The sequence below is a fragment of the Ostrea edulis genome, chromosome 5 (genome assembly GCF_947568905.1).
Source record: "Ostrea edulis chromosome 5, xbOstEdul1.1, whole genome shotgun sequence".
In the NCBI taxonomy this organism is placed as follows: Eukaryota; Metazoa; Mollusca; class Bivalvia; order Ostreida; family Ostreidae; genus Ostrea; species Ostrea edulis.
The window spans coordinates 89930720-89956350 of record NC_079168.1 but is presented as its reverse complement, the minus strand read 5'-3'; the positions used below and the strand labels follow the sequence as shown (position 1 = coordinate 89956350).

Sequence of the window (25631 nt, the reverse complement as noted above, 5' to 3'; positions counted from 1 at the left end):
TTTTTTTAAAAACTATTTGTAGACTAGTTTTAGCTCACCTGTACCAAAATCCCGGTAACCTTATTGTGCAGCCCATGGATTGTCGTGCATCATTTGGATGTGTGTGATCTTGGAATGTGGGTTATACATTTAAAAGTCTTTGGTTTATTTTTAAAATTTTGGCATATAAATTTTTGCCAAAAGTATATCCTTTAGCCAAGAGCTATAAAACATACTAAAAACCAAGGGGCGAATCTTAGATAAAGGGGAGATAAGAACTTCCAAACAAGTAGTACAGTGTTCCCTCGATATATTGCCAACTTTTGTTCAAGACCAATTTTGGCAATAAAGTGGGGGTGGCAATATAACAAATTCACCGTTACAGATGATTTACTGAGCAGTCAAAAGAAATTCAATTCTGTAAATTTATTTGGACTCCGTTCTATATAAACATTTAGATAATCTTGAGTTTAATTCAGCATTGATTACATTTGTAATTAACATGAACACCTGAATACCTTGTCCAAACTGTCACACTTCACCTCGCAGCTATCAAAGTACAGGTATGATTACCAATGTGTGTTAGGTAATTGGCATTATTATCAAGGATAAGCCCTACAAAATTTGACCATTTTTTAGTGAAAATCATTGGCATATGGCATTATGCAAACTTTGCATTATAACGGGGGTGTTAACATGACGAGAAATCTGTTCTTTTGGATTTTCAGGCAATAAGCGGGTGTGGCATTATAACGGAGGGCAATAAATCAAGGGAACACTGTAGTTGCTAAAAAAAATCTTTGGATGGAAAACCACTGATCATATTTTTACCAAATGTTTGCATAAGTAACACAGGATGATGTAGATCAAAATTTATTCAATGCATTACCCCTGAGTGAAAGACATGGCTTCAGAGTCACTTTTTGTGTGTTTGATGGACATCCATTTCAGAACTCATATTGCAATATCACCAGCTGTAGTTGCAGTGCCACAAATTTAGACTTATGTATGACAGTCAGGGTCGTAGCAGTGAGGGTTACAGTCAGGGTCGTAGCAGTGAGGGTTACAGTCAGGGTCGTAGCAGTGAGGGTTACAGTCAGGGTCGTAGCAGTGAGGGTTACAGTCAGGGTCATAGCAGTGAGGGTTACAGTCAGGGTCGTAGCAGTGAGGGTTTTCTTTATTTTAGACTTATGTATGACAGTCAGGGTCATAGCAGTGAGGGTTTTCTTTATTTTAGACTTATGTATGACAGTCAGGGTCGTAGCAGTGAGGGTTTTCTTTATTTTAGACTTATGTATGACAGTCAGGGTCGTAACAGTGAGGGTTTTCTGTATTTTAGACTTGTGTATGACAGTCAGGGTCGTAGCAGTGAGGGTTTTCTTTATTTTAGACTTATGTATGACAGTCAGGGTCATAGCAGTGAGGGTTTTCTTTACCATTGATGTACATGACTCTGTGACCTTGGTGTTGATTTTTAACATACTTCTGCAAAAACTAATAGCCAAAGTTTTTTGAGATATCAAAAAAGGGCTTTCATATTTTTCATGTTAATGAAATAAGATAATGGAATGATGTAACAATCTTTCCCATATATTGTACCAATACTATTATTTGAATTTTTTCAGGTGAGCTTTTCTAGGCCCATGAGCCCTTTGTTTACAAATGCATCAAAATCTTGTCAAAATGTCAAAAGATTTTGTCAAAATATAGACACAAGTACTACATGACAAGATTTGGTGTATTTTTAACGTATCTCTTTATCAATATCTTGTTTGTCAAAATATTTCCTTAAAAGATACATGTAACTTGAACTTAGATTTAAAATTTTGATAAGAAATTATATACATCAATAGCTGAAGTACTAGTTATATTCTTAACAAAAAAATTGTAATTTGTATATACGTAACAAAAGCACAAGATGGGACATATTAAAGTACCTTATAACTATAAAGATTGATTTTTTTTTTTGGTTGAAACTATGTCGTGCTGACGGTTGTAGAGAATAAATACATAGGAAAGTATTGACTACCAAAGAAGGGCAAAGTAATGAATTTCAGTAGGAAATGCTGTTGCAGAATTGATCACTAAAATTCAACTATGTTGATTGATTTGTCTTGCACAATCCATTTAATATATGTATCATTTATCATTATTCAATTTCCTTTTTATAGGTACCAGTGATCCCTATGTCAAATTTAAAATTGGCAGCAAACAATTTTATAAAAGTAGAACTGTATACAAGAACCTAAATCCAAAATGGGATGAAAAGTTTACGATTCCTATCGAGGATGCGTTTAAACCAGTGTCAGTGAAATGTTACGACTATGACCGCGGAGTCTCAGATGATCGCATGGGATCAGCAGAAATCGACCTCTCCACATTCGATTTAAATACGTAAGTAAATTCTTTTCAGAAAAATGACATGAAAGCAATGGATTTCTATCACAAGACTATTCATAACACAATGCATAGAATAAATTATTTTTTCAATAGTCCCCAAATAAGGTTCACTCATCAGAAAACAAAAGTTGCAAGGTATATAATTTAAATAGAATTAAATAGAATGTGGTGGTCAATTAACCTTTGGCAAAATATTAGTGACAGGTTCATTTCAATCTGATTAAAACCAGATCCTGAGATTCGCTCACTTAGATCTATCGCTACACTAGGATCTGATGTAACCCCATAGGGGGTCATGTCCGCATGACCTTTCGCTTGGAATATTCATGAAAACTATCAGCCAGTCAGATTGCGCCATACAGACAATGATGGCTATTTAAGCGGTTCCTGGCAATTCGTAAACAAATTGCTGTAATCTCTCTCCCACGAAGTTTATTCCACACTGTAAAGTTGTATATTCTCGCATAACGAATTTTAAACTTTCGCAATAATGCCTAATCTATTCCGTTCATTCAAACAACAAAACGTACGATATGAAATATACCCAAATTAAATTAATAGTGAATTCAGATTTATGCATGAATAGGGACGGGTACGAATTGAACAGTTTTCAAGCTGGTTTACTTAAATAACGCGAGGAATATAACGCCAGTCGACGTAAACGGTGCATTGTGACGTCGCATCTAGCTGCGATATGTTTTCTTTCAAACCAAACAATCGCAGCCATTTTCCTTGAATTGTGAACTCCACGGGATTTTTTAGCGTTTGAATGAAAGAAAACCCGCAGAGAATACAGAAGTTGTTTAAATCGCATGTTTTGACAGGTGTGCAGTCGTCTGTCCAACGCGCAGCCATTTATTTATTTTTTTTTTTTTTGCATCTCTAACGTAAATAATGACGCAAAGGATCATGGGAGAAAAATTATCGTTGGTGTAAATCGACAGGGTCAATTTGATTGGCTTAACGAAAGGTCATGCGGACGTGACCCTATATGGGGTTACGTCAGATCCTAGTGTAGCGATCTAAAGTGAGCCGATCTCAGGATCTGGTTTTAATCAGATTGAGGTTCATTTCAGTTCCCAAGGAAGACCAGCTGACTGATGTTTTCTGAATGACAGAATTCTGGCAATAGATTTGTTGTGCACCGTGTGTACAGATTCAGTATGAATTAGTTTCAGTATGATAAATCCATTGCAGTAGTGTATTAAGACAATGCTATGTCATTTCTATAACTTCATTGGGATGGTAAGTGCAGTTGGTCACGTGATCAAATCCTATACTGTTATCTGCATAATAGTAGATTTGATCACATGCTATTAGCATTTCACACTCCAATGACGTTACAGAATATTATTACAATTGACATTAACTTTATGTATTTACATTTATGACTGGCAAGGAGATCCATAGTATGAATGATTTGAAACTCATATGAATCATTAATTATAGCTTTATTATGATGACACTATTGAATCATGTGGCTTTATTGTGTTTTCATAATTAAATTGTGTCTCATGACAAGTTGTTCTTTATTGAGAATTGACACATCATGTATCTGGAATAATGGAATACATTTGCTAATGTTAATATTGCTAAATGATAAACAACGCCACAAAGGCTGGAACCAGGGATAAAATAGTAGCATTTGTAATATTTGTTTAACTGGCCGTTCTCTCTGTCTCTCCATGTGGAGATCATGTCAGTATGCTAAATGTTCGACGTATTCTGAATGTAGGACTGTTTAGGGACTGATTAAGGCGACATAATGAAAATGTCTGACAATGCATGAACGCAATGTTACCCTGAAAATATATTAATAAAGACAGCACATTTGAATAATTAACTGATTGAGGGAAACCTATCTGGAATTTTACTTCTGTTATGAGAAGATATATGTGAATATTGTGTGACATGTTCATAGTGAATATATCAGAAATCATGCCTATGCAGTATTGACAGATTGGGGGGAATTTGAAGAGTAAAGATTGCATCCATGCGATTCAAGTGAATGCCTCAGGGAATTAAAATCATTAATATTTCAACAGAAAGACTAAAGATTTCATTTGATATAAACAGTACATTTTCTCAGAAGAGAATAACAAAAAAAATTCTTTGAGTGAAATGCATTATGTATGTATACAACATATGACAATATGCTAATCTTTTACAATATGTGGTGTTATACTAAACTCTGGATTGCATAGTTGGTATTCTCATCAGGGAAATAGACATGCAGGCATATAGCCTACATCCAGACTATGCCTACATACAGACCATACCTACATCCAGACCATGCCTACATCCAAGCTATGCCTACATCCAGGCTATACCTACATACAGGCTATGCCTACATCCAGGCTATACCTACATACAGACCATGCCTACATCCAGACCATGCCTACATCCAAGCTATGCCTACATACAGACTATGCCTACATACAGGCTATGCCTACATACAGGCCATGCCTACATACAGACTATGCCTACATACAGGCTATGCCTACATACAGACCATGCCTACATACAGACTATGCCTACATCCAAGCTATGCCTACATCCAGGCTATACCTACATCCAGGCTATACCTACATACAGACCATGCGTACATCCAGACCATGCCTACATCCAGGCAATACCTACATACAGGTTATACCTACATACAGGTTATACCTACATCCAGACCATGCCTACATACAGGCTATACCTACATACAGACTATGCCTACATCCAGGCTATGCCTACATCCAGACCATGCCTACATCCAGGCCATACCTACATCCAGGCTATACCTACATCCAGACTATACCTACATACATGTGCAGGCTATGCCTACATACATGTACAGACTATGCCTACATACATGCACAGACTAAGCCTACATGTCTACTTCTCTATAAGAGAATACTTAGATGGTAGAGATGCTGCTTTATGATGGGTTGAGTTCTTTGAATCCAGATATGGCAGACCACTACAATAGGTATGGCCACTCTTTTAGCAAACTCTGGTCTGTCAGATAAGTGTTAAAAACTGCAGATTGTATGTACATGTATTGGTGGGTGCTGATACCTGGTCTAGGTCTGCATATCTTCATTATAAACAAGATATTCTCTGCTAATTAATGACTTTTAGCATAAGTCTACATCCTTAAATGATCCTAAAGTCACTTGCCTATATATCCTCCTTAAATGCAGTAATATTTCTTGCATACTTTGAGAATTGAATCAAAATGGATTCAGAAAGTGAAATCAAAAACTAAAATCCCATATATGAAAGACCAGTTTCAATTTTGCCTGGAGTAAAAACACAGATAGTTTTTTTTCCATATGTGTATTGTATAACACCATGATTGCCCCTGTCTTACAGACCAACAGAACTGAAGCTAGAGCTGAAAGAGAAGAAAGACGAGGAGTACATGGGGTACATTCTGTTACAGTGTACACTGATCCCCAAGTCGGGGGAAGAGAAAGAGGTGGGTCTACATCGACTTCTCGTATAGCAAATCAAGAAAACAATCACAATAGATTGTTCCATCTTTGAAAAGTGTGCAATACTATGCATGTAAAGCAAGCAAATTATTTTCGAGACTTAAACAGAAGAAATGACAATTTTGATAGTAGTCACGTCTTTTGTTTAACGAATGCTTTGTCATCTGCTTTAGAGCTTCATGGTTATTTTACATGCCACTTTTCTCGGTAATATATAATTTGTCTTGACATTTCACGTATAATTCACTTGCATTCTATCGCATTTCTACAAAAATCTTGGAGTATATTATCATGTCTGTTTTAAAGTTAACCTATTTTGATAGTTCCTGGTTGTTGCAAGTAAAAATATTGAATCATCTCTTGTGTATTGCAGTAAGTTGTGTAATGCACATTACTATGGCAATTAGAAGGAGGAAAAATCTTTAGAACATAATGGTACTGTACCTGAAACCCTTGCATTTCTAGTGAGGTGAATCTAACCACTGAGCTAACCATCTGATATACAAAGTATGGTATGAAAATTTAAACCAATCTCGAAAATCATACAAAAATTCTTTATATTGATATGAACAAATAATTTTAGAGAAAATGTCAGAAACATAACGTGTGTCTCTGATATACATAGACTGTCCTCTACCAAAACACTGTGTTAGCACCGTGTGAAAATTTACAGAGGTAGCCCAGAGCAAGCATAAATCGGATAGCAGCTTAATATTGTTTTGTATTGCCACGATTACAGAAGGAGAAAATTAGGGAAATGTGGAAGACTTGCACCCTCATAATTGCTTGAAATATGTAAGTGAGATGTTACTCTTGAAAGTGTGAAGTCCTGAATCAGAACTTAATAATTAGATTCAAGAAAATAGCATTATGATCATATACTTTGTCCAAGCTTGCTTTGCTTTATAGATTATGACAGTTACAGTGGATTGATTGTTGATAACAGCAACATTTAATGACAGATTTGTGAGTTAATATTGAGAAGTACACTGGTCAGTCCTCATTGATTTCTGCAAAAATGGCAGAGAACGCAAAACAATTGATTTTATTTCTGCAATCACTTCTACCGCCAAGTCGCAGACAAATTACCCCATTACGTAGCTAAGGGAACTAGTCTTCAAAGCTTTTTGTCAGCGATTTTCCAAGTAGAATGTCCTTGATACCTGAAATGTAAATGTGCATTTTGAATATAATCCAAGATGGTTGCAAATTTGTATCAATCCAACTCCACTTGCAGTGATAAGAGTAGGTGTAATTAAGAAATGTTTGTTATGAAATATGTGGAATTTATGAATTCTGATGCTATGTCCAGTAGAAGTTAATGTCAGACTTTTATTTCTTTGATCAAATCTGAAATTTGCCAGACCACTGAATCAATAGAATATGTAGTTGTGTAGATAGACAATACATGTGACAATATATGAACTCCGGAAAGCTGTCCAGACAGAACACCCATTCAACTCCTGGATCTACCATTAAGTTGTGAATCATTATTACCTTTTTGTTGAACTATAGATTTCCAGAGTTTGTAAACTAAAATGCTTTTGTTGTAAGTGTAGTCTATTTTTTCCCCTCGATATTAGTGTGGTTTAACTGAGAGCAGAAAAAATTGTTAAAGGATAAGCAAACATGGGACAGATTCAGATATTGATAGAAGTTCTGAACATATAGGGCTATTGATAGAAGCTCTGAACATATAGGGCTATTGATAGAAGCTCTGAACATATAGGGCTATTGATAGAAGCTCTGAACATATAGGGCTATTGATAGAAGCTGTGAACATAGAGAGCTATAGATAGAACACCTAGAACTATTGATAGAAGCTCTGAACATAGAGGGCTGTTGATAGAACACCTAGAACTATTGATAGAAGCTCTGAACATAGAGAGCTATTGATAGAAGCTCTGAACATAGAGAGCTATTGATAGAAGCTCTGAACATAGAAAACTACTGAGAGAAGCTCTGAACATAGAGAGCTATTGAGAGAACACCTAGAGCTATTGATAGAAGCTCTGAACATAGAGAGCTATTGAGAGAACACCTAGAGCTATTGATAGAAGCTGTGAACATAGAGAGCTATTGATAGAAGCTGTGAACATAGAGAGCTATTGATAGAACATCTAGAGCTATTGATAGAAGCTGTGAACATAAGAAAACTATTGAGAGAAGCTCTGAACATATGAGCTACACGTCTCTGTAGTAGAAATCCAACTCCACTTTAAGATGGTAACAGCTCTTTGTGACCACTGTATAGAAAGTGAAGACAGAGAAATCACTGTAGTTTGTCTGTCCGTGTGTCTGTCCATCTGTCTGTCAGTTGCTACACACATTCTGTAGTGTGTATGTCCATCTGTCTGTCCGTGTGTCCATCCATCTGGGTGTCCGTGTGTCTGTCCGTGTGTCTGTCAATCTGTCTGTCAGTTGCTACACACATTCTGTAGTGGCCAAAAAAGTTCGCATTTATCCTGGGTGCCCTGGGTAAGTGAAATTTACCTTGAACTTGGACTAGATGCCAGGGGTACACTCAGTATTTTAGTCAATAAATATGTCATTTTTTTATTGTACTTATGTAAGTTCATTTTTTTGTATATATTTTCAGTTTTTACTTAGTAACATGATTTCAAAAGATGTGAGTAAAATATAGATTGAAGCAACACTTTTGTATGCACATATGGATCTTTTATTTACATGTAGAGATTTGACAATTAACTAACAGACACATGTATTATATAAACAGAATATGTATAGATTTGATAACTAACATGTAGGTCTATTAACATTAATGTATAAAGCAGTTTGATAACTAACATGTAGGTCTATTAACATTAATGTATAAAGCAGTTTGATAACTAACATGTAGATCTGGTAACAGTTGTATTTATAGATGTGATGATTAACAGATATGCACAAACTATCCATACACACTGTATATGAACATTTTAATATCTCTCCATAAATAGACTCAATATTTTATTGCAGCTGTGGTATACGTATAGTTTAGTTCTTCCTAGACACATGTAGTAAAGATCAAGTGATACATTTTAGTTGATACCATAAGAAGTTTCTGTTTAATTTTGAAATGGGTAGGTTCAATTAACAGATGCTTCACTCATGGATATACGCTTATTGCAAACTTCCAATATTTTTTTTTATTATATACCCATCGATGTTTCATTTTTTGATACTGTGGATTTCACAGAGTGTGATCAGAATCACCAGTTTTCCTGTTTTCCGGATCACCACTGTGACTGATTCTGTATCAGTATCCTCTGAAACTGATGACGTCACAATGCATCAACACAACGTTTTTTGTGGAAAATTTTACTGTAAATATATGCGAGGAATTTATTATCGTGTAACTTCGCAAGAAACATCACTCGCGAAAAAAAATTCTCGCTTTCATTTTTTACATTGCTAAAATACATGCAAAAACACTTGATGAACTGAGCTCTAGCGAATTTATTTTCTCGTTATTTGACTTCTACGATTCATTTTGTGATACTAAGTACTCGCGTAAAATAAGGAATCTACAGTAACTATGTCACAAACAAAACTGCGTACACGAGATATAATTTCACTGTATGTCAGTGTTTTTGATTGATTAATTGTATCTTGCTTAATGTCTCTCTTGAGAATTTTTTATTCATATGGAGATGTCACCAAGACCAGTGAAGGGCTTCAAATTTAGGCCTTTGCTCAGCGCTTACAGCCTTTGAGTAGTGAAAGTTTTTTAGCATGCCACACCTACTGTGACAAACTTGACTTACTTGACTTATTCCTGTTGTCTCCCGGTGGAGCATAGGGCTGCAACAACACCACGCCAACGGACTCTGTTATGAGCTGCTTTCTTCAGCTGAGTCCACGTCATTCATTTCATTTCTGTGACAAAGGACATCCGTTTTTAAGGTCATCTCCGAGGACCCGTGACATTCACACCTGATGCCGAGCGTTTGGCGATGGAACTATCACTACCTGTTTTAACAACTAAGGTCTGTCGCTGCCGGGATTAGAACCCGGGCCTTCAGCATGCGGTGCGAATGCTCTAACCACTTGGCCACCGCAGCGGTTTTTGATAATTTGGATTACATTTATTATCTTATAAATGTGGATTTAAAATGCATTAGGTATATAAAAAATTTATCATTACTACAATAACTTGATCCGAAGAGTTGGATCACGTCTCGTTGACAGGTACGGATCGTGTGATCTGATGATCCGCGCCTGTCAAGTCGGTGTGAGGTGACTCTTCGGATCAAGTTACTGTAGTAATGATGAATATGTATAGGTACTAACCAAGATTGTATCATTAGTCTCCAAATATGAGACATTTCCATTTTAATTCACCTTGGAGAGACTGTGAATACCAGACATATATCTAATTATATATATATAGGAAATTAAGCAAGAAAGATTTAAAAAATGATGTCCACATAGTGAATTATGAAATTATATTAAATTGATTTGCATGGTTCACAGTACTGATATAATTTTCTGTTAGTGAAGTTCATCTGTCAGAAATTAAGGAATTGAGGTGGAAGAGAGATCCAATCTACTGAGAAAGTTGTTGGAATATTGAAGTGTATTGATTTGGCCATAATTACAAATTACAGTATCATTAGAGTGACATAAAGGTTTGGACAAGTATCTAAGATAGAGACAGGAAGAGGCAATACACTTGATGTATCTGTTGATGTATGAACTGGGATGTCTCTTACTATTTCATGAGAAATTACTTATTGGGTAGATGTTTTCTTCCTCATAAGAAATTCATGTCGATTATTGTCTAGTTATTTATCAAGTTGGCAGTTTTAAGAAATTCGATGATATTCTGGTAATGGTTTTTGTAGCAATTTCATCAAACCAGGGGATCAACATTAAAGAAATCAGCAGGAAGTCTGGAATCTCAGGCGAGGAAACTAAAGATGCAGATCTGGAGCGGAATCGTCAATATCGTGCTAGTGGAGGGTCAGAATCTCATGGCTATGGACGACAATGGGTTGAGTGACCCTTACGTCAAATTCAGACTCGGACAGGAGAAATACAAGAGTAAAGTATGTCGTATTACATTTATACTCCAGTGTAAACTGTTGTATTGAATGGTATTCCTTGTTGTAGAGTTCTCCAAAGCTTGTTCATTGTATAAAAGTAGATGGACACATGTTATAATGGGACTTGTATCATAAATCATGAATTTCAAAGATCTTATTAAGTCCTTCACCTTTAAAGTACAAGTGACCTTTTGTAAAGATACAATATGTATTTTAATAGAATAATCAGCTGTTTTTCTGATGATATCTGACATTCTTTGAATGTGTTAGGTAAAAATAGGGTACACAAAATTCATCATGAAGCATATTGTGCACATTAGTGCACATGACCTTCGAATTGAAAGAGGAAGATATGAATTTACAAAATCCAATTCTGGCCAGAAGATTTCTTTAGAAAGAAACAAAAGAATATGTGAATTATGTAACCTTAATTGTGTTGAAGATGAATTTCATTTCCTTACTGATTGTCCATTCTATGTTGAAGAGAGAAATATATTTTTTAATGGTATATACAAGCTCAACAAAAATTTTATCTATCTAACAAATAAGGACAAATTTACTTGGTTGATGATTAATGAAGACAAACCAGTAATTGTCAAATTGAGTGAATATTTAGTGCAAACTTTCAAAAAAGAAGTGATGCTTTAAAACTGCAAAAATCATTATAGTTTATTATTCATATATTGGTATAATACTGATACTGTCCATCTACTTGTATATATACATGATTAGCAATTCATATATGTATGTACTTGTTTCCCCAACATGCTGCATCCACATGCAGTTTGCAGTCTATGTAACCTGTAGTTAATGTTGTAAACTTTCTTTCTTTTTATGCCCCCCTTTGAAAAAGAGGGGGCATATTGTTTTGCACCTGTTGGTCGGTCTGTCGGTCGGTCGGTCTGTAGACCATGTGTTGTCCGCTCAATATCTTGAGAACCATTCACTTGATGATAATGATATTTCATATGTGGGTTAGTTATGAGTAGAAGAGGATCCCGATTGTTTTTCAGGTCAAAGGTCAAGGGTCAATCTACTCTGGACATAGGAATATAATGTCCGCTCAATATCTTGAGAACCCTTTGCTTGAAAGACATCATACTTGGCACACTGGTACATCCTAAGGAGTAGATGACCCCTATTGATTTTGAGGTCATATGGTCAAGGGTCAAACTGGGCATAGGAATATACTGACCATTCAATGTCTAGAGAACCCTTTGCTTGACAGACATCAAACTTGGTACGCCAGTACATCTTCAGAAGAAGATGACCCCCATTGATTTTGAGGTCACATGGTCAAAGGTCAAGGGTCAAACTGGACATAGGAATATACTGTCCGTCAAATATCTCGAGAACCCTTTGCTTGACAGACATCAAACTTGATACACTGGTACATCTTCAAGAGAAGATGACCCCTATTGATTTTGAGGTCACATGGTCAAAGGTCAAGGGTCAAACTTGACATGGGAATATACTGTCTGCTCAGTATCTTGAGAACCCTTTTCTTGACAGACATCAAACTTGGTACACTGATACGACTTCAGGAGAAGACAACCACTATTGATTTTGAGGTCACATGGTCAAAGGTCAAGGGCCACACTAAACAGGAATATACTGTCCGTTCAATATTTTGAGAACCCTTCGCTTGACAGACATCAAACTTGGTACACTGGTACATCTTCAGGAGAAAATTACCCCTATTTATTTTGAGGTCACATGTTTAAAGGTCAAGGGTCAAACTGGACATAGGAATATACTGTCCGTTCAATATCTTGAGAACCCTTTGCTTGACAGACATCAAACGTGGTACACTGGTACGTCTTCAGGAGAAGACGACCCCTATTGATTTTCAGATCACATGGTCAAAGGTCAAGGGTCAAACTGGACATTGGAATATACTATCTGCTCCATATCTTGAGAACCCTTTGCTTGACAGACATTAAACTTGGTACACTGGTACATCTTCAGGAGAAGATGACACCTATTGATTTTGAGGTTGCGTGGTCAAAGGTCAAGGGTTAAACTGTACATAGGAATATACTGTCCGCTCAATATCTTGAGAACCCTTTGCTTGACAGACATCAAACTTGGTACACTGGTACATCTTCAGGAGAAGATGACTACTAATTATTTTAAGGTCACATGGTCAAAAGTCAAGGGTCAAATTGGACATAGGAATATACTGTCCGTTCAATATCTTGAGAACCCTTTGCTTGACAGACATCAAACTTGGTACACTGGTACATCTTCAGGAGTTGATGACCCCTATTGATTTTTAGGTCACATGGTCAATCCACTCTTGACATAGGAAGATATTGTCTGCTCAATATTTTGAATTGATGATACTACTCTCAATTAAATGATGTGTGTGTGTATAATCCTTTTTAATTTTGCACCATGGGGGGCATATGTGTTTTACAAACATCTCTTGTTTGAATTTCCTTCTTTATAAAATGTCTTACTGTTATGCCCTCTGGGCCCAAAATTGGAAATTGGAATAAACTTGTCTAAACTTATCTATTGTGACGGGAAAATTTTTCTCAAGAGTAACTTTGGCTATGACCCTTAAACCAACACTATATTGCTAGCTATACATTTGAGACATCACAAAATGAGATTCACATAGGTAGTCTTTAAAATGATGCTGCATAATTTTTTGCAAGGGAATTTAAAACAAACCTCTCAATTTCTATCCTGTAATTGGAAAGGCAATTGTTTTGTTTGACTTGCTTTTGTAGGTGTTGAGTGAATTTTCTTATTTTTCAGCACAAGTTCAAGACTTTAAATCCCCGGTGGTTGGAACAGTTCAGTCTTCGAATTTTTGATGACCAGTCTAGGACTTTAGACATCAGTGTATATGATCATGACTTGAGATCTGATGATTTTATGGGCAGGTCTGTATACCAACTGTGTTTTGACATGCATCTTCATTTTTTCCCAACTTAAAACTGTAGCAATAAAAGTCTACATTTTGATTGTTATTCTGAATAAAGACCCAATTTCCTTCATCCCTGATCTGTTGACCAGGCTCCAGTCCTATGAACTGTTGACTGCCATCAAAATGTTGACTGATTTTCATTGGCTATGCATGTCATGTGATCTTTGATTCATGTCTGCAACATCATGCATTTTCTATAAAGGGTTTGTGGATTGTTATGTACTACAATGTCATATGATATCATCAGTGTATGCACTTTTGAGGGCAGTGAAGTTTTAAGAACACATCCTGTTTTATACTGTTGCTGAACATTAGAATTTAGCATAGATATTCAGAACAGGAATTTTTTTCTAGATTTCATTATCCTAAGCCCTTGGGAGTAGTGATACTTTTCACTAGTACTCAGATGACTGATAAGGCCTTTGGGCCTCTTGTTAAAGTGATGTGGATGCACTTAAATTTGTTAAGTGCCTTTGATTTTAGTTTTCATTTAACCTCTTTTAAATGTCTTTGCCTAGAAATCAGTGTAATGTAACAAAATTGCTTGTTTCAAGAGTTTGCATGACAGAGATGCATATTGGTAAAGGTGCCTTTATAAAGCTTGTGAAGAAATGACAAGACTAATGAGTGGTTTCTTTGTAGTGACATTTTCTTGTAACTGACTTTGATCTGGTAATTAACAAGATATCTTTTTTTTTTCTTTCAGAGCAACGATTGATCTTTCAGGGATAGAAAAAGAGAAGACTCACACGATTGTAAAAGAGCTGGAGGATGGAGCTGGCACAATCAAGCTGTTGCTGACCATCAGTGGGACACAGGGTGCGGAAACCATCACAGATCTCATCAATTACACTACTAACACCAAGGAAAGAGACGACTTATACCGTAGCTATGTGAGTTCAGTATAATAATTAGGCTGTAGACGACTTGCACCATATATATAGTTAAATGCAAGTTCTGTAATTGGGCTATAAAGAACTTGCACTGTAGATACATGTATGCGAGTTCTGGACTATAATTGGTCTGTAGACGACTTGTACTGTAGTTATACAAATTCTGTAATACTGGACTTTCGATACACGGATCCACTCTGACTTTTATTGCACGCTGAATGTAGTTTGTAGGGCATGACACTTCTGGATTACAATAACAACGAAGCAAACAAGCATGAAATACTTCCAATCGCCATCAAATTCCTGCATTTTAAATGCTATCTTTGAAAGAAAGGAATTGCTGCAACCATTTTATAGGAAAATGCATTTGATTAAATTATGTGAGTTGGCGAGGGAAATAAATCTTAAGGAGTATCTTAAGGAGTATCTTTATGATATCGGTAAAACTTCACGTCTTGCATCCAATGATACGCGTCTAGATGCTCCTTTTCCCTTCCATCTAATTTACACCCAGGTACTAAGGTAATAGTGACTTGGATTGTCATGGTATGACTGCGCATAACTCTTTACGGACCGTTTGCTAGCAAAACACCATTTGCATCGATGTCAACTTTGCCCTACAATTGGTTATTATCACATGACTGTGGTGTATAAACGTCAAATATAATTGGTCATTCCGGCACATCCCGAAAGTTCCTTATTGTGCTGTAGACGACTTGTACTGTAGTTATAGAAGTTCTGTAATTGTGCTGTAGACGACTTGTACCGTAGTTATGTGATTTCTGTAATTGGACTATAGACGACTTGTACCGTAGTTATTTATGTGTGTTCTTTGATTGGGCTTTTTCAGCTTATGGAACCCTTATGATAATATTGATTTCTTTATGCCTTGAAGAAAATAACCCAATATCTTGACTCCTTTAAAGAAAATGAAGGATTTCATTCAATATAATCATATGTCTTGGAGAATTTGATGAAGCAATTACTGAAAACTGTTAACTGTCAGAATGACAAAACCCATCTGTCATCCATGTCAAATTGTATTTACCCAGGAACAGAGTTTCTAAGAAACTATAGTGCTGATGGATTGATATTGCCCTTATCATGCCAAGATCATTTTGTACCTTTGACACCATTAATGTTACTTGAATAATTTGTACAGTACTTAAAATGTTGTAAGTGCAAGGCACCCATGATTGTTAATTTTTCTTGGGGTGGTACTAGTATCTATCTATACCTGGAAAACAATACTTATTTTCTTTAAGAATACACCATACAATGTTTTTTGAAAAATTGTCATTTTTGTATGTTTGTATTTTGTAAATATTCTGAAAGAGTCATGCTGTTTGATATTTCAGGGTGTTGTCAACTCATTTAAAAACTTGAAAGACATTGGATGGCTTCAAGTTAAAGGTGAATAATTTTGATAAATGTTTCTTTACCAGTGCTATATAATATGCAAGTTCCGAGTTACCCAAAAGTTATTTCCCTTTGTCGAACTCTTTCGCATTTTATGACGTATGGTGGGTACACAATGTATGCATTATATCGTAGACTGGCATTGTACATAACGATTACGTACGATTAATGTAATAAAAGCGTAACTTTTGTTTATATCAATCACTGGTATGCATATTCTGGCCATATCAAGCATAATTTGTTTGAATAAGATCATCAAATTTGCTATTGAATCATTATTCGTTTCCTCTTCTACATGAGTGACGCTTTTATCAAAGAAAGATGGCAATTAACAATATTTGTTTGAGCCATTTTGTTATCCAATACTCATAAACTCACTAAAGTTGCCTTTTCCCTGTCAGAGATAGGATGATCTCAGAAACTCTGGATATCATCTTTTAAGAAATAATACAACGATAGTAATTAGCAAATGTACCCACTGTCATCATATTTTACGTCATAATTTACGGAAGAGTTCGACATAGGGAAATAACTCTTGGGGAACTCGGAACTTCCGTATTGAAGACATCACTGCACACAGTATTTCTCTTTAAAATGCTTATGTAGTACTTGCTCGTTGACCTGTTAGAATTATTTTGAATGAATGATGGTATCATGTTTCAGTGATCAAAGCTCAAGGTTTAATGGCTGCTGATATTGGAGGGAAGAGTGACCCGTTCTGTGTGTTAGAACTGGTCAATGCTCGCCTCCAGACCCAGACGGAGTACAAAACTCTCAATCCGGACTGGAACAAGGTCTTCACTTTGTAAGAAGCTACGCCTATAGCATTTTTAAAAAAATTATATATTTTAGATGACTTGCAGTTAACATTTTTTAACTATTCCTTTTGACTGAAACATTACCAATCAGTGATAATATTTCACCATTTTAAAGTTGTTTTGTTTTTTTCAACCAAAATACTGATATATATATACATGTGTATATATTACCTCAGTAGAGTACAGTAATGTGAAGTTAAAGGTTTGTGATTTTGTTTCTGTACAGTAATGTGAAGGATATCCATTCAGTGTTGGAGGTGACTGTGTATGATGAAGACAGAGATAAGAAATCGGAATTTCTCGGAAAAGTAGCCATTCCAATTCTTCTGGTTGGTTGGTTTAATTTGTTTGATCATCTGCAATTTGAAAATGGAAGTAAAATCATATGAATAAAATCAAATTATTATTGTAACATCTAATATTGAAAAAAATATTGTATGAATAAATTCAAATGTACATTTTAAAATCTAGTATTGAAAAAAGCGTTTGAATGAAATTAAATGTAAATGTACATTGTAACACCTAATATTGAAAAAATTGTATGAATAAAATTTTAAAAATGTATATTGTAACTTCAAATACTGAAACATTTTGATATGGGCTTTGTGAATGTGTTGTGTAACATTTTTACAGATGAAGAGAGGCATCAGACGATGGTATGCTTTGAAGGACAAGAAACTGATGGGAAGGGCTAAAGGGGCCGTTTTATTGGAGATGGATTTTGTTTACAACCCGGTAATTTCTGTAACTTTCTATCATAATTACTTTAATAGTTCACAAAGATTTTGGTAAATCAGTGAAAATGCAATATGTAACGGAGAAGGAAATGGCAGGTTGAGTCAGCTAATTTAATGACATTTGCATGCGGAGTGATTTCATGCATGATTGCAAGGAGTCATTTCCTCACATGATGGAATTTATTGGATAACTTTTAGGAAATTGATTTTTATTCTTTAGGTAAAAGCAGCCATTCGCACAGTCAATCCCAGGGAAGAAAAGTATATGCAACCTGAACCGAAGTTCAAAATTTCGGTATGTTTCAAGATCTGTTCAATACTACACTTATTGACACGAGATAAATTAAAACAACACTACTCATTATCATGAGCCTTCAATAGCATGATTGATTTATGATAACTATGGATGGAAAATGAGTAACACTTCGTATTTATGTGATATTTTTTTGGAGTTAGCGATCTCTATCACCACAGTCCATAAATTGTCTCTCAAGACAGCCCTCCATTTCATGATCGAGCAGTGCTATTCACAAGGGAGTTTTTGTGTTTTTAGGATATGAAAAATTTAATGAAAAGGTCCCGTAAATCATCATCATTTGTTAGCAATATGAGGACCCCAGGGTCCTTGAATTAGAGCATCTGAAATTGAGCTTGATTTTTTCTATTTCTAGCTGATGAAAAGGAACATTAACAGAGTTACACAAATTGTTTCCTCCGTTATGGAGGTCGGTAAATTCCTGCAGAGCTGTTTTGAATGGGAATCCAAGGCTAGGAGTATTACTGCCTTCACAGTTAGTATTGTTACAATGTTCATGTCATCCTTGTACACACTGCCTTCTAGGTCATTCATTGAACTCGGCAAAACTGACTGTAGTTTTCCCCACCTTCAGTGAAAACAGAGGACTTTATCTGTCTGTAACACTTTACTTTGCAGTTGAAATTTCTTATACCATCAGAACTTGAGAAATTAAACTTCATGTAAAAAGTCTCTGTGACAACAAGGAAGACCTTTATTTTTCTTTGGGTTTAAAGGTCCTACGTCAAAGTCACCAGGTCACACATTTTGATAAACAGTTTCCTGATACGTAAATTAAAAAATGCTGTTTGATCTTTAGCAATGAAACTTCATATGTAAAATCTCCATGACTTCAACATTACTTTTATTGTGTTTAGGATCAAAGATGTAGGTCACGTAGTCAGGAATGATTTTTGTGAGAAAAAGGTTTTCAGGTGACATCTAAAAAAATGTTTGAGTGTTAGTATTGAAACTTCTGATGAAGAGTCTCCATGACTACATGATGAACTCTATTGTTTTTGAGGTTATAAGGTAAAGGTCATTGGGTCATATGGTGAGAAATGCTTTCAGGGTGTTATCTCAAACACTAGATATAGTTCTGTATGAAAAAATATCAGACAGTTTGTTATTTATTAATGCAGAACTGATTGCTTTTTTAAATTTCATTTGTTTATTTGGTGATTTACCCAAGACCGTCCAATTTTGAAGGATATCACAGTACTGAGGCAGTGTGATATTACACTCAATATCAGACTGATCACTATTATTTCACGGCCAAAGGTAAATTCTAAGACTGAACAAACAAAGGAATGATGCCACAGCAAGGTTTTAAGGGCAAAATAAATGATTTCTAGATGATAATCTAAAAAGTTTAACAATGAATTTGAATGGAAGAGTCCATTTCAGAAAGGGATAACCCTTTTTCGCTTTTGATATCAAAAGGTCGAAGTCACCAGCTCACATAAAAGATGGCATTAGTGGTGATTTTTACAGACAATTTCAGCCGAACAGACAAGTACCCTTGCAAACTCTGTTTTCGACTTGTTGGCATGCAGGTCTATCTACATGCACCTGAATTCAAAACTGTAGGATTTCATGTGGCTAATTTAGATTTTACAGTAAAGTTTAAACCTTAGACAGTGTATGCTAGCATTTTCCTTCATCCTTAGTTGACCTTCATTTCTCTCATATCTACGTATGTAAGATACAGATATTCTATGAAAGAAAGGTATGTAAGATATTTCTATCTTTCATATCACGTGACGTTTATCTTACATATCCCGTGACGTCATAATCAATACACAACTAGCTTGCAACTTACCTCGCCTCGATTGACAAACACTAGCGTCTGCAAAGCTCTTGTACAAAAAATGACAGATTGTAATGTCTCTGATAATCTCCAGGTGTATGTGACCGGACACAAAAATACACATTCCTTGAACAATTACTGCACACTCAACAACAGTCACAAATTCCTCATACACCTATGTCATCCGGTGCATTATGTGATATTTTTTTGGAGTTAGCGATCTCTATCACCACTCTATTACTTCTAGGCCTACCTCCACATTCACTCTGTCAACGTCTACTGTCCGTGTCTCAGGTGAAATAAGTGCCTTCAATGTCCATGAGAGAGACTCGAGTTCTTGCACGCGGTGAAAAACGAAAGTCTAGCCATGCCCATATTCACCAACAAAAACCACTTGGAATCTCTCTTCACACACTCGTCATTAAATAACTGCTCAATTAATATCAATATCAATGCTCCTCTAAGAAAAAAACGTGCAGTTGTGGATTCATTTTCTGATTAGGTCTGTCAAAATGTTTCGCGCTGATGGACTGTCGAGTTACGTCACGCATCACCCTGATTATTGATTTATTCAAAGAGGAATAACTCTAATACGATTCACTTATACACTCGTCGGCCGGTTTTTTGTCGGCAACATAGTTGCCAAAATGAAGGTCGTAGAATTCGATTCTGGTGTTATTTTTAATGTACAGCGAAAAATTAATTAATTGGAAAATTCTCAAAATGGCGTCACTAGGCACAAGGAAAACGGAAAACTCTAGAAATATGAGAGAAAAATACTCTCTTATGAGTTGGCATGAAATATTAAGGTGATTCCACCCTCGGGGTTGCAAAAAAGTGGTAAAACCCTCGGCAAAGCCTCGGGTTTCACAGCTTTTTTGCAACCCTCAGGTGGAATCACCTTATATTTCATGGCTACTCATAAGAGAGTCTTATAATTTCCTGTCTCATCATGCAAGGATCACATCTTGCCAAAGATAACATCTTTTCTTTGTGGCATTGGAAGGGATTCGTTATATGTGTCAATGAATGCAACTTTTTAATGCTTGCATCTGTTATGAATTAATAGAATGTCTTGTATAATTTGCAACAGGTATTCCTTATCATCACCTGGTTTTTCGAGCCTTATATGTTACCTGTGACGTTACTCATTCTGTTTCTGAAAAATTATCTTATCAAGTCAGCAAAAGAAGCATTCTCTGTAGAAAGCAAGGAGGAAGTGGTGAGTATTAGTTCTAAATCAGAACAATCAATGTGTTATTAGTCATTTGTAAATGACTTGTCCTCACGTCATTCATTTATGATGTAGGTGAATGTCGATGATGATGATGATGATGAAGAAGACGAGGCATCTAAGGTAGATAGTTTTTCTACATGTTTAATGTTTTCCTGTGTAATAAGTTGGCATGCTACACAGAAAAATCCAAATTAAACACAATTTTCTTGTGTTGCAAGGAAAATAATTCATAAAATTGAATTGCCTGATGCAGATGTCGATTTTTCTCTATGATATAATAGTATGATACAGCACGACGTGTCATTTCTTATAAACATTTTATTGCATGGATTTTGTGATGTTCATTTGATTTTAATCATATTTTATGCAAAGCAAAAGAAGGTATGATTTTTTTAATTGATTTTATTTTATTCCTTTCTCCAGTGAGTCTTTTGAAGATTTTTATAGTAATCTTCTCTTTAACAACAATCTGTTCTTTAATAGATCTAATTTGAGTAACATGCACCTTGACTTACTTTTTTTGTTGACCTACTAAATTTACATATTTTATTACCTAATTTATCATTTAAGTGGTTGGTGATTTGTATTACAGGGGTATATAGATAATGGAAGCATTGGGTAGTATGCCAGTTGTGTAGAAATTACTCTATGTTACCCTTTGGTTCCATTATAACTACACTAGACATTTCTTTATTTCTCAGTATATTTATATTATGTGTGATATAAAGATGCTTTTAATGAGAAATAAGATATTACATTGAAACAGCACAGGTTTATTACATACAAAACCGGTAAATGTACATATTCCAAAATAAGATGTTTTGATTAATAATAATAATAACTTTCTTTACATATTAAAAGAAATTATGTGTTATCATTGCGATTTAGAGTAGCTCAACCCTCATGGGATTTGTCAAAATACATGGTTCAAAGTAGAAAAGTTGTATTGATTTCCAATTAATTTAGGTTAATTTAATTAATAACCAAAGAAAATGTATATGTTGTCAGATTTTTAAAATTTCAGACATGTAAAAACAAAAGCTAATATTAACATAAGAAAACCGCACATTGTCATTGAATAGCATGATAAAAAAAAAAGCATAAAATCAGGTTAAAATGACAAAATTTTAATTTTAAAAAAAACTGCAGGTTTATACATTGTAAATATGTATGAATTAATTGAAATCATTGAGTAAAAAAAATACAATAGAGTAATACCAGCATAAGAGTTATTGCCCATGACAACATTTTAGATAATTGATTATTTATAGAAAATATAAACCTTTTCGATATCAAATTGTTTACCAGATTTTTAGCCGAGTTGCGTAGCAAATCTCAGCTTTTAAATTGGCGAAGGATGGGTGTCCAGTCGGGCGGGTGGGTGGGCGGCGTTCACAATTAGCTTGTCCGGTCTCTAACTTTCATGCTATTTGGTGCATCTTTGTCAGACTTGCATGTTTTGATCACATCCAAAAGAGGAAGGTTCCTATTTATTTTGAGGTCAAAAAGTCAAAGGTCTTTTTTTCACTATATACTGTAGATTTGAGCTTGCCTCTAACTTTTATACATGTACTTGCTGGTGCATGGTTTATCAGACTTCAAATCCTGATGAAATTCAAGATTTATGTTGCTTTTGAAATCCAAAGGTCAAGGTCATTATCACACTAAATACCTATTGCAGCCATTCAAAGTTTCATACTATATAAACTATATTAAATACGTGCATGTTTTTACTTCGTGAATGCAAGCGTGCATAATTTTCCAAACTGCAACTTGGCCATATGCATCTTTGATGCGTTTTAGCAATTTTTATGATACCTAGTGAATAAAATTCTTTCTAAACTAAAGATATATTTCTATCATGCACAAATTTAATGAAATAAAGATTTTGCAAAAACCTATGATGTCACACGGGAGTGGAATTACTTTAGATACTGTGGATTCCTAAATATATGTGAGGAATTTATTATCAGCAAGAAACACAACCGTGAAATAAATCCTTCTATTTCATATTCCTGCAATACACGCCAAGCCTCTTGGTTAACAGTTAACTCGTGAATTCATGTTTCATTTTTCTCACGATTGATGTCTACAAGTTTTTTGAGATATGAAGTATTTGTGTTGAATAAGGAACCTACAGTAGATGTATCTTTATTTTGTGTTGGGTGTTTTTTTTTCATGAAAACATCTCTTCAATACATTTTTCTTGTTTCATTGAGTGATGTTTCAATTTTAAGTGTAGTTTGTTATACTCATGTTCTTTATATTTCTCACTTTTCATTGATTAGTTATAGTCAATACATGAAATTATCAACCGTTTAGACATTGTAAACAGCAGGTGTAGAGTCAATGCATAAAATTATCAACCGTTTAGACATTGTAAACAGCAGGTGTAGAGTCAATACATAAAATTATCAACCGTTTAGACATTGTATAGAGTAGCAGTGGTATTTTGCATCCTTTTTCATCTGTATCCTGGAGAGGGTCTGCCTTTAATTAATTACGTGTTTAATTAACAACAATGTACATATACAATAAAGTGCATATGTGTTGATTCAGAAACACAGGAGAAAGGTGAAATCTGTCGTTAAGGTGCAAAAGGTAACCGTTGATTGGTTTAGCCTGTATATCTAGACACACAGAGCACAAGTCACAATCTTGTCTCTTGTTTTATCATGATATCGAAATTATCAAACTGCTCACATGTTCATAATTTCTGTGTTCCAGTGGAGAAATGGATATTTCACACATCCTTTTACAGTGTATTTTGATTGCAGATTTATTGTTCCTGAAAGTAAAGGTGTGTTTGAAATATTTCCATAACTACTATAAAATATATGTTATTCTTCATCACTGACAGATGTATTCAAATAGACTTTGTCTTTGTTCTTTTGAAACAAAACTACAGAAGTGATGTGACCTGTGACCTTTGTGTGTGCCAGTTCAATATATGTAACTCGATCATTTCAAAAGCTAGTCACTTTTCTAGGTTGTAAACTGAGCTATCAATAGTCTGATATATCTTTAGATTAAAAAATCAAATTCTTGCTGCCTTTCACGTTTATGTGGTGCCAAGGTTGTGTAATACTTAGAAAGAGTGACCGTTACCATGTAATTATTGGCGGATCAATACATCTCTTTTGTTGGGATGAGTGTAAACTGTCAGGATTTCCTCATTGTGAGATCCTTCTTTTAGTAATGATTCTCAGTTTGGTACTATCAAGGCTGGCTTGCATTCATTGTCCTGTTGATGGACAACTTGTTAAGAAACCCACAAACACTTGAAACAAATATATACATTAATATCAGCAGTGGAAAATGTAGTCTTTTTATGATATGAAAAAGTTGAAGATGATGAACTGTGATCAATCTCACAAATCCTATAAAGAATACAAAATCTAGACTACAGCAAACTGAACACAGACCCCTAGAAACACTAGAGGTACAGGAATCAGGTGCTTAGGAGGAGTAAGCATCCCTATCGACTGGTCACATTCGCTGTGAGCCCACTTTCTTATCAGGTAAACAGAGTAATTTGTAGTCAAAATAAAAAGAATGGCCTAACAATTCTTATGAAACATACAAAATTCTGTCTTTAGATAAGACTATTGAAACCCTGTAACATCAACTAATTTGTCAGTAGCCTGTCTCAGTTTAGATATTGATCATATGTAGAACATGTGCTCATGTATCAAATCATTTGAGAGACAACATATACAGATGATAATGGAATATTGCTACATAAATATGGAAGGTTGGTGATGAAGAAGCTGAATTCATCCATTTGTCATAAAATTTGTACACAACTATCAATCTTTATCATTCTGCTTATAGACCCACATACTTCAACATCTGCTTATAGACCCACATATTTATATAAATTCTGTTTTCTATGATGTATGTAGCATAGAGCTTTATTGAAGTAGCAAACACATATGGCATTTTAAATCGAGATTCGTACTTAATTTATAAGCACCTTTAGTATGTATAATATACACAATGATACATTATATGAGATCAAGGTTCAATAGTTATTGGCACTGATGTGATGTGTTGTGTTTTTATACCCCCCGCAACAAGTTGTGGGGGGAGCGGGTATACTGGAATCGGGTTGTCCGTCTGTCTGTCTGTCCGTCCGTCTGTAGACCCAATGGTTTCCGGGCTCTAAAACATTATCCTTTCCACCTACCGTCACCATATCATATATATGGACTACCCATGGGATGAAGATGTTCCCTATCGATTTTGGGGTCAAAAGGTCAAAGGTCACGTGCACTGGACATCGAAGTAGCAATATGGTTTCCATTTAAATTCTTTAACGGCTTTTTTCATCGCATGGAGATGCTGTGTTCCTAGATAATCCATTTCTCCCTACAAACGAGAATACCCAAGGTTTGTCATGCCATTTGTTTTTTACACTCGGAAAAGAGGTAGTTTATACCTATTACCAACACCCTTTGGGAGATTGGGGTAAGCGTGGGGTATTCTTAGTGAGCATTGCTCACAGTACCTCTTGTTTGTGCCTGGAATTAAAGGAAGGAATAACAGTCCACGAAGACAATTTGTTTACCC

General features: G+C 35.3%; 1 protein-coding gene across 11 annotated transcripts in view; it reads left to right on the top strand.

The window, feature by feature from the left end:
* LOC125652523 (multiple C2 and transmembrane domain-containing protein 1-like) overlaps nt 1–25631 on the top strand; it is a 99003-nt gene that overhangs the window by 58519 nt on the left and 14853 nt on the right. For 7 of the 11 annotated variants that reach the window (XM_048881814.2, XM_048881815.2, XM_048881817.2 and 4 more), the window contains 14 exons: nt 2151–2373; nt 5743–5848; nt 8464–8493; nt 10712–10915; nt 13679–13806; nt 14557–14743; nt 16102–16156; nt 16826–16967; nt 17207–17309; nt 17614–17715; nt 17938–18012; nt 18389–18508; nt 20916–21044; nt 21132–21179. In XM_048881814.2, coding sequence (XP_048737771.1) covers nt 2151–2373; nt 5743–5848; nt 8464–8493; nt 10712–10915; nt 13679–13806; nt 14557–14743; nt 16102–16156; nt 16826–16967; nt 17207–17309; nt 17614–17715; nt 17938–18012; nt 18389–18508; nt 20916–21044; nt 21132–21179 — 1652 coding nt within the window. The remainder of the gene's footprint in view (nt 1–2150; nt 2374–5742; nt 5849–8463; nt 8494–10711; nt 10916–13678; nt 13807–14556; nt 14744–16101; nt 16157–16825; nt 16968–17206; nt 17310–17613; nt 17716–17937; nt 18013–18388; nt 18509–20915; nt 21045–21131; nt 21180–25631) is intronic. The other 4 variants (XM_056139246.1, XM_056139244.1, XM_048881812.2 and 1 more) reach the window with 1 other exon arrangement.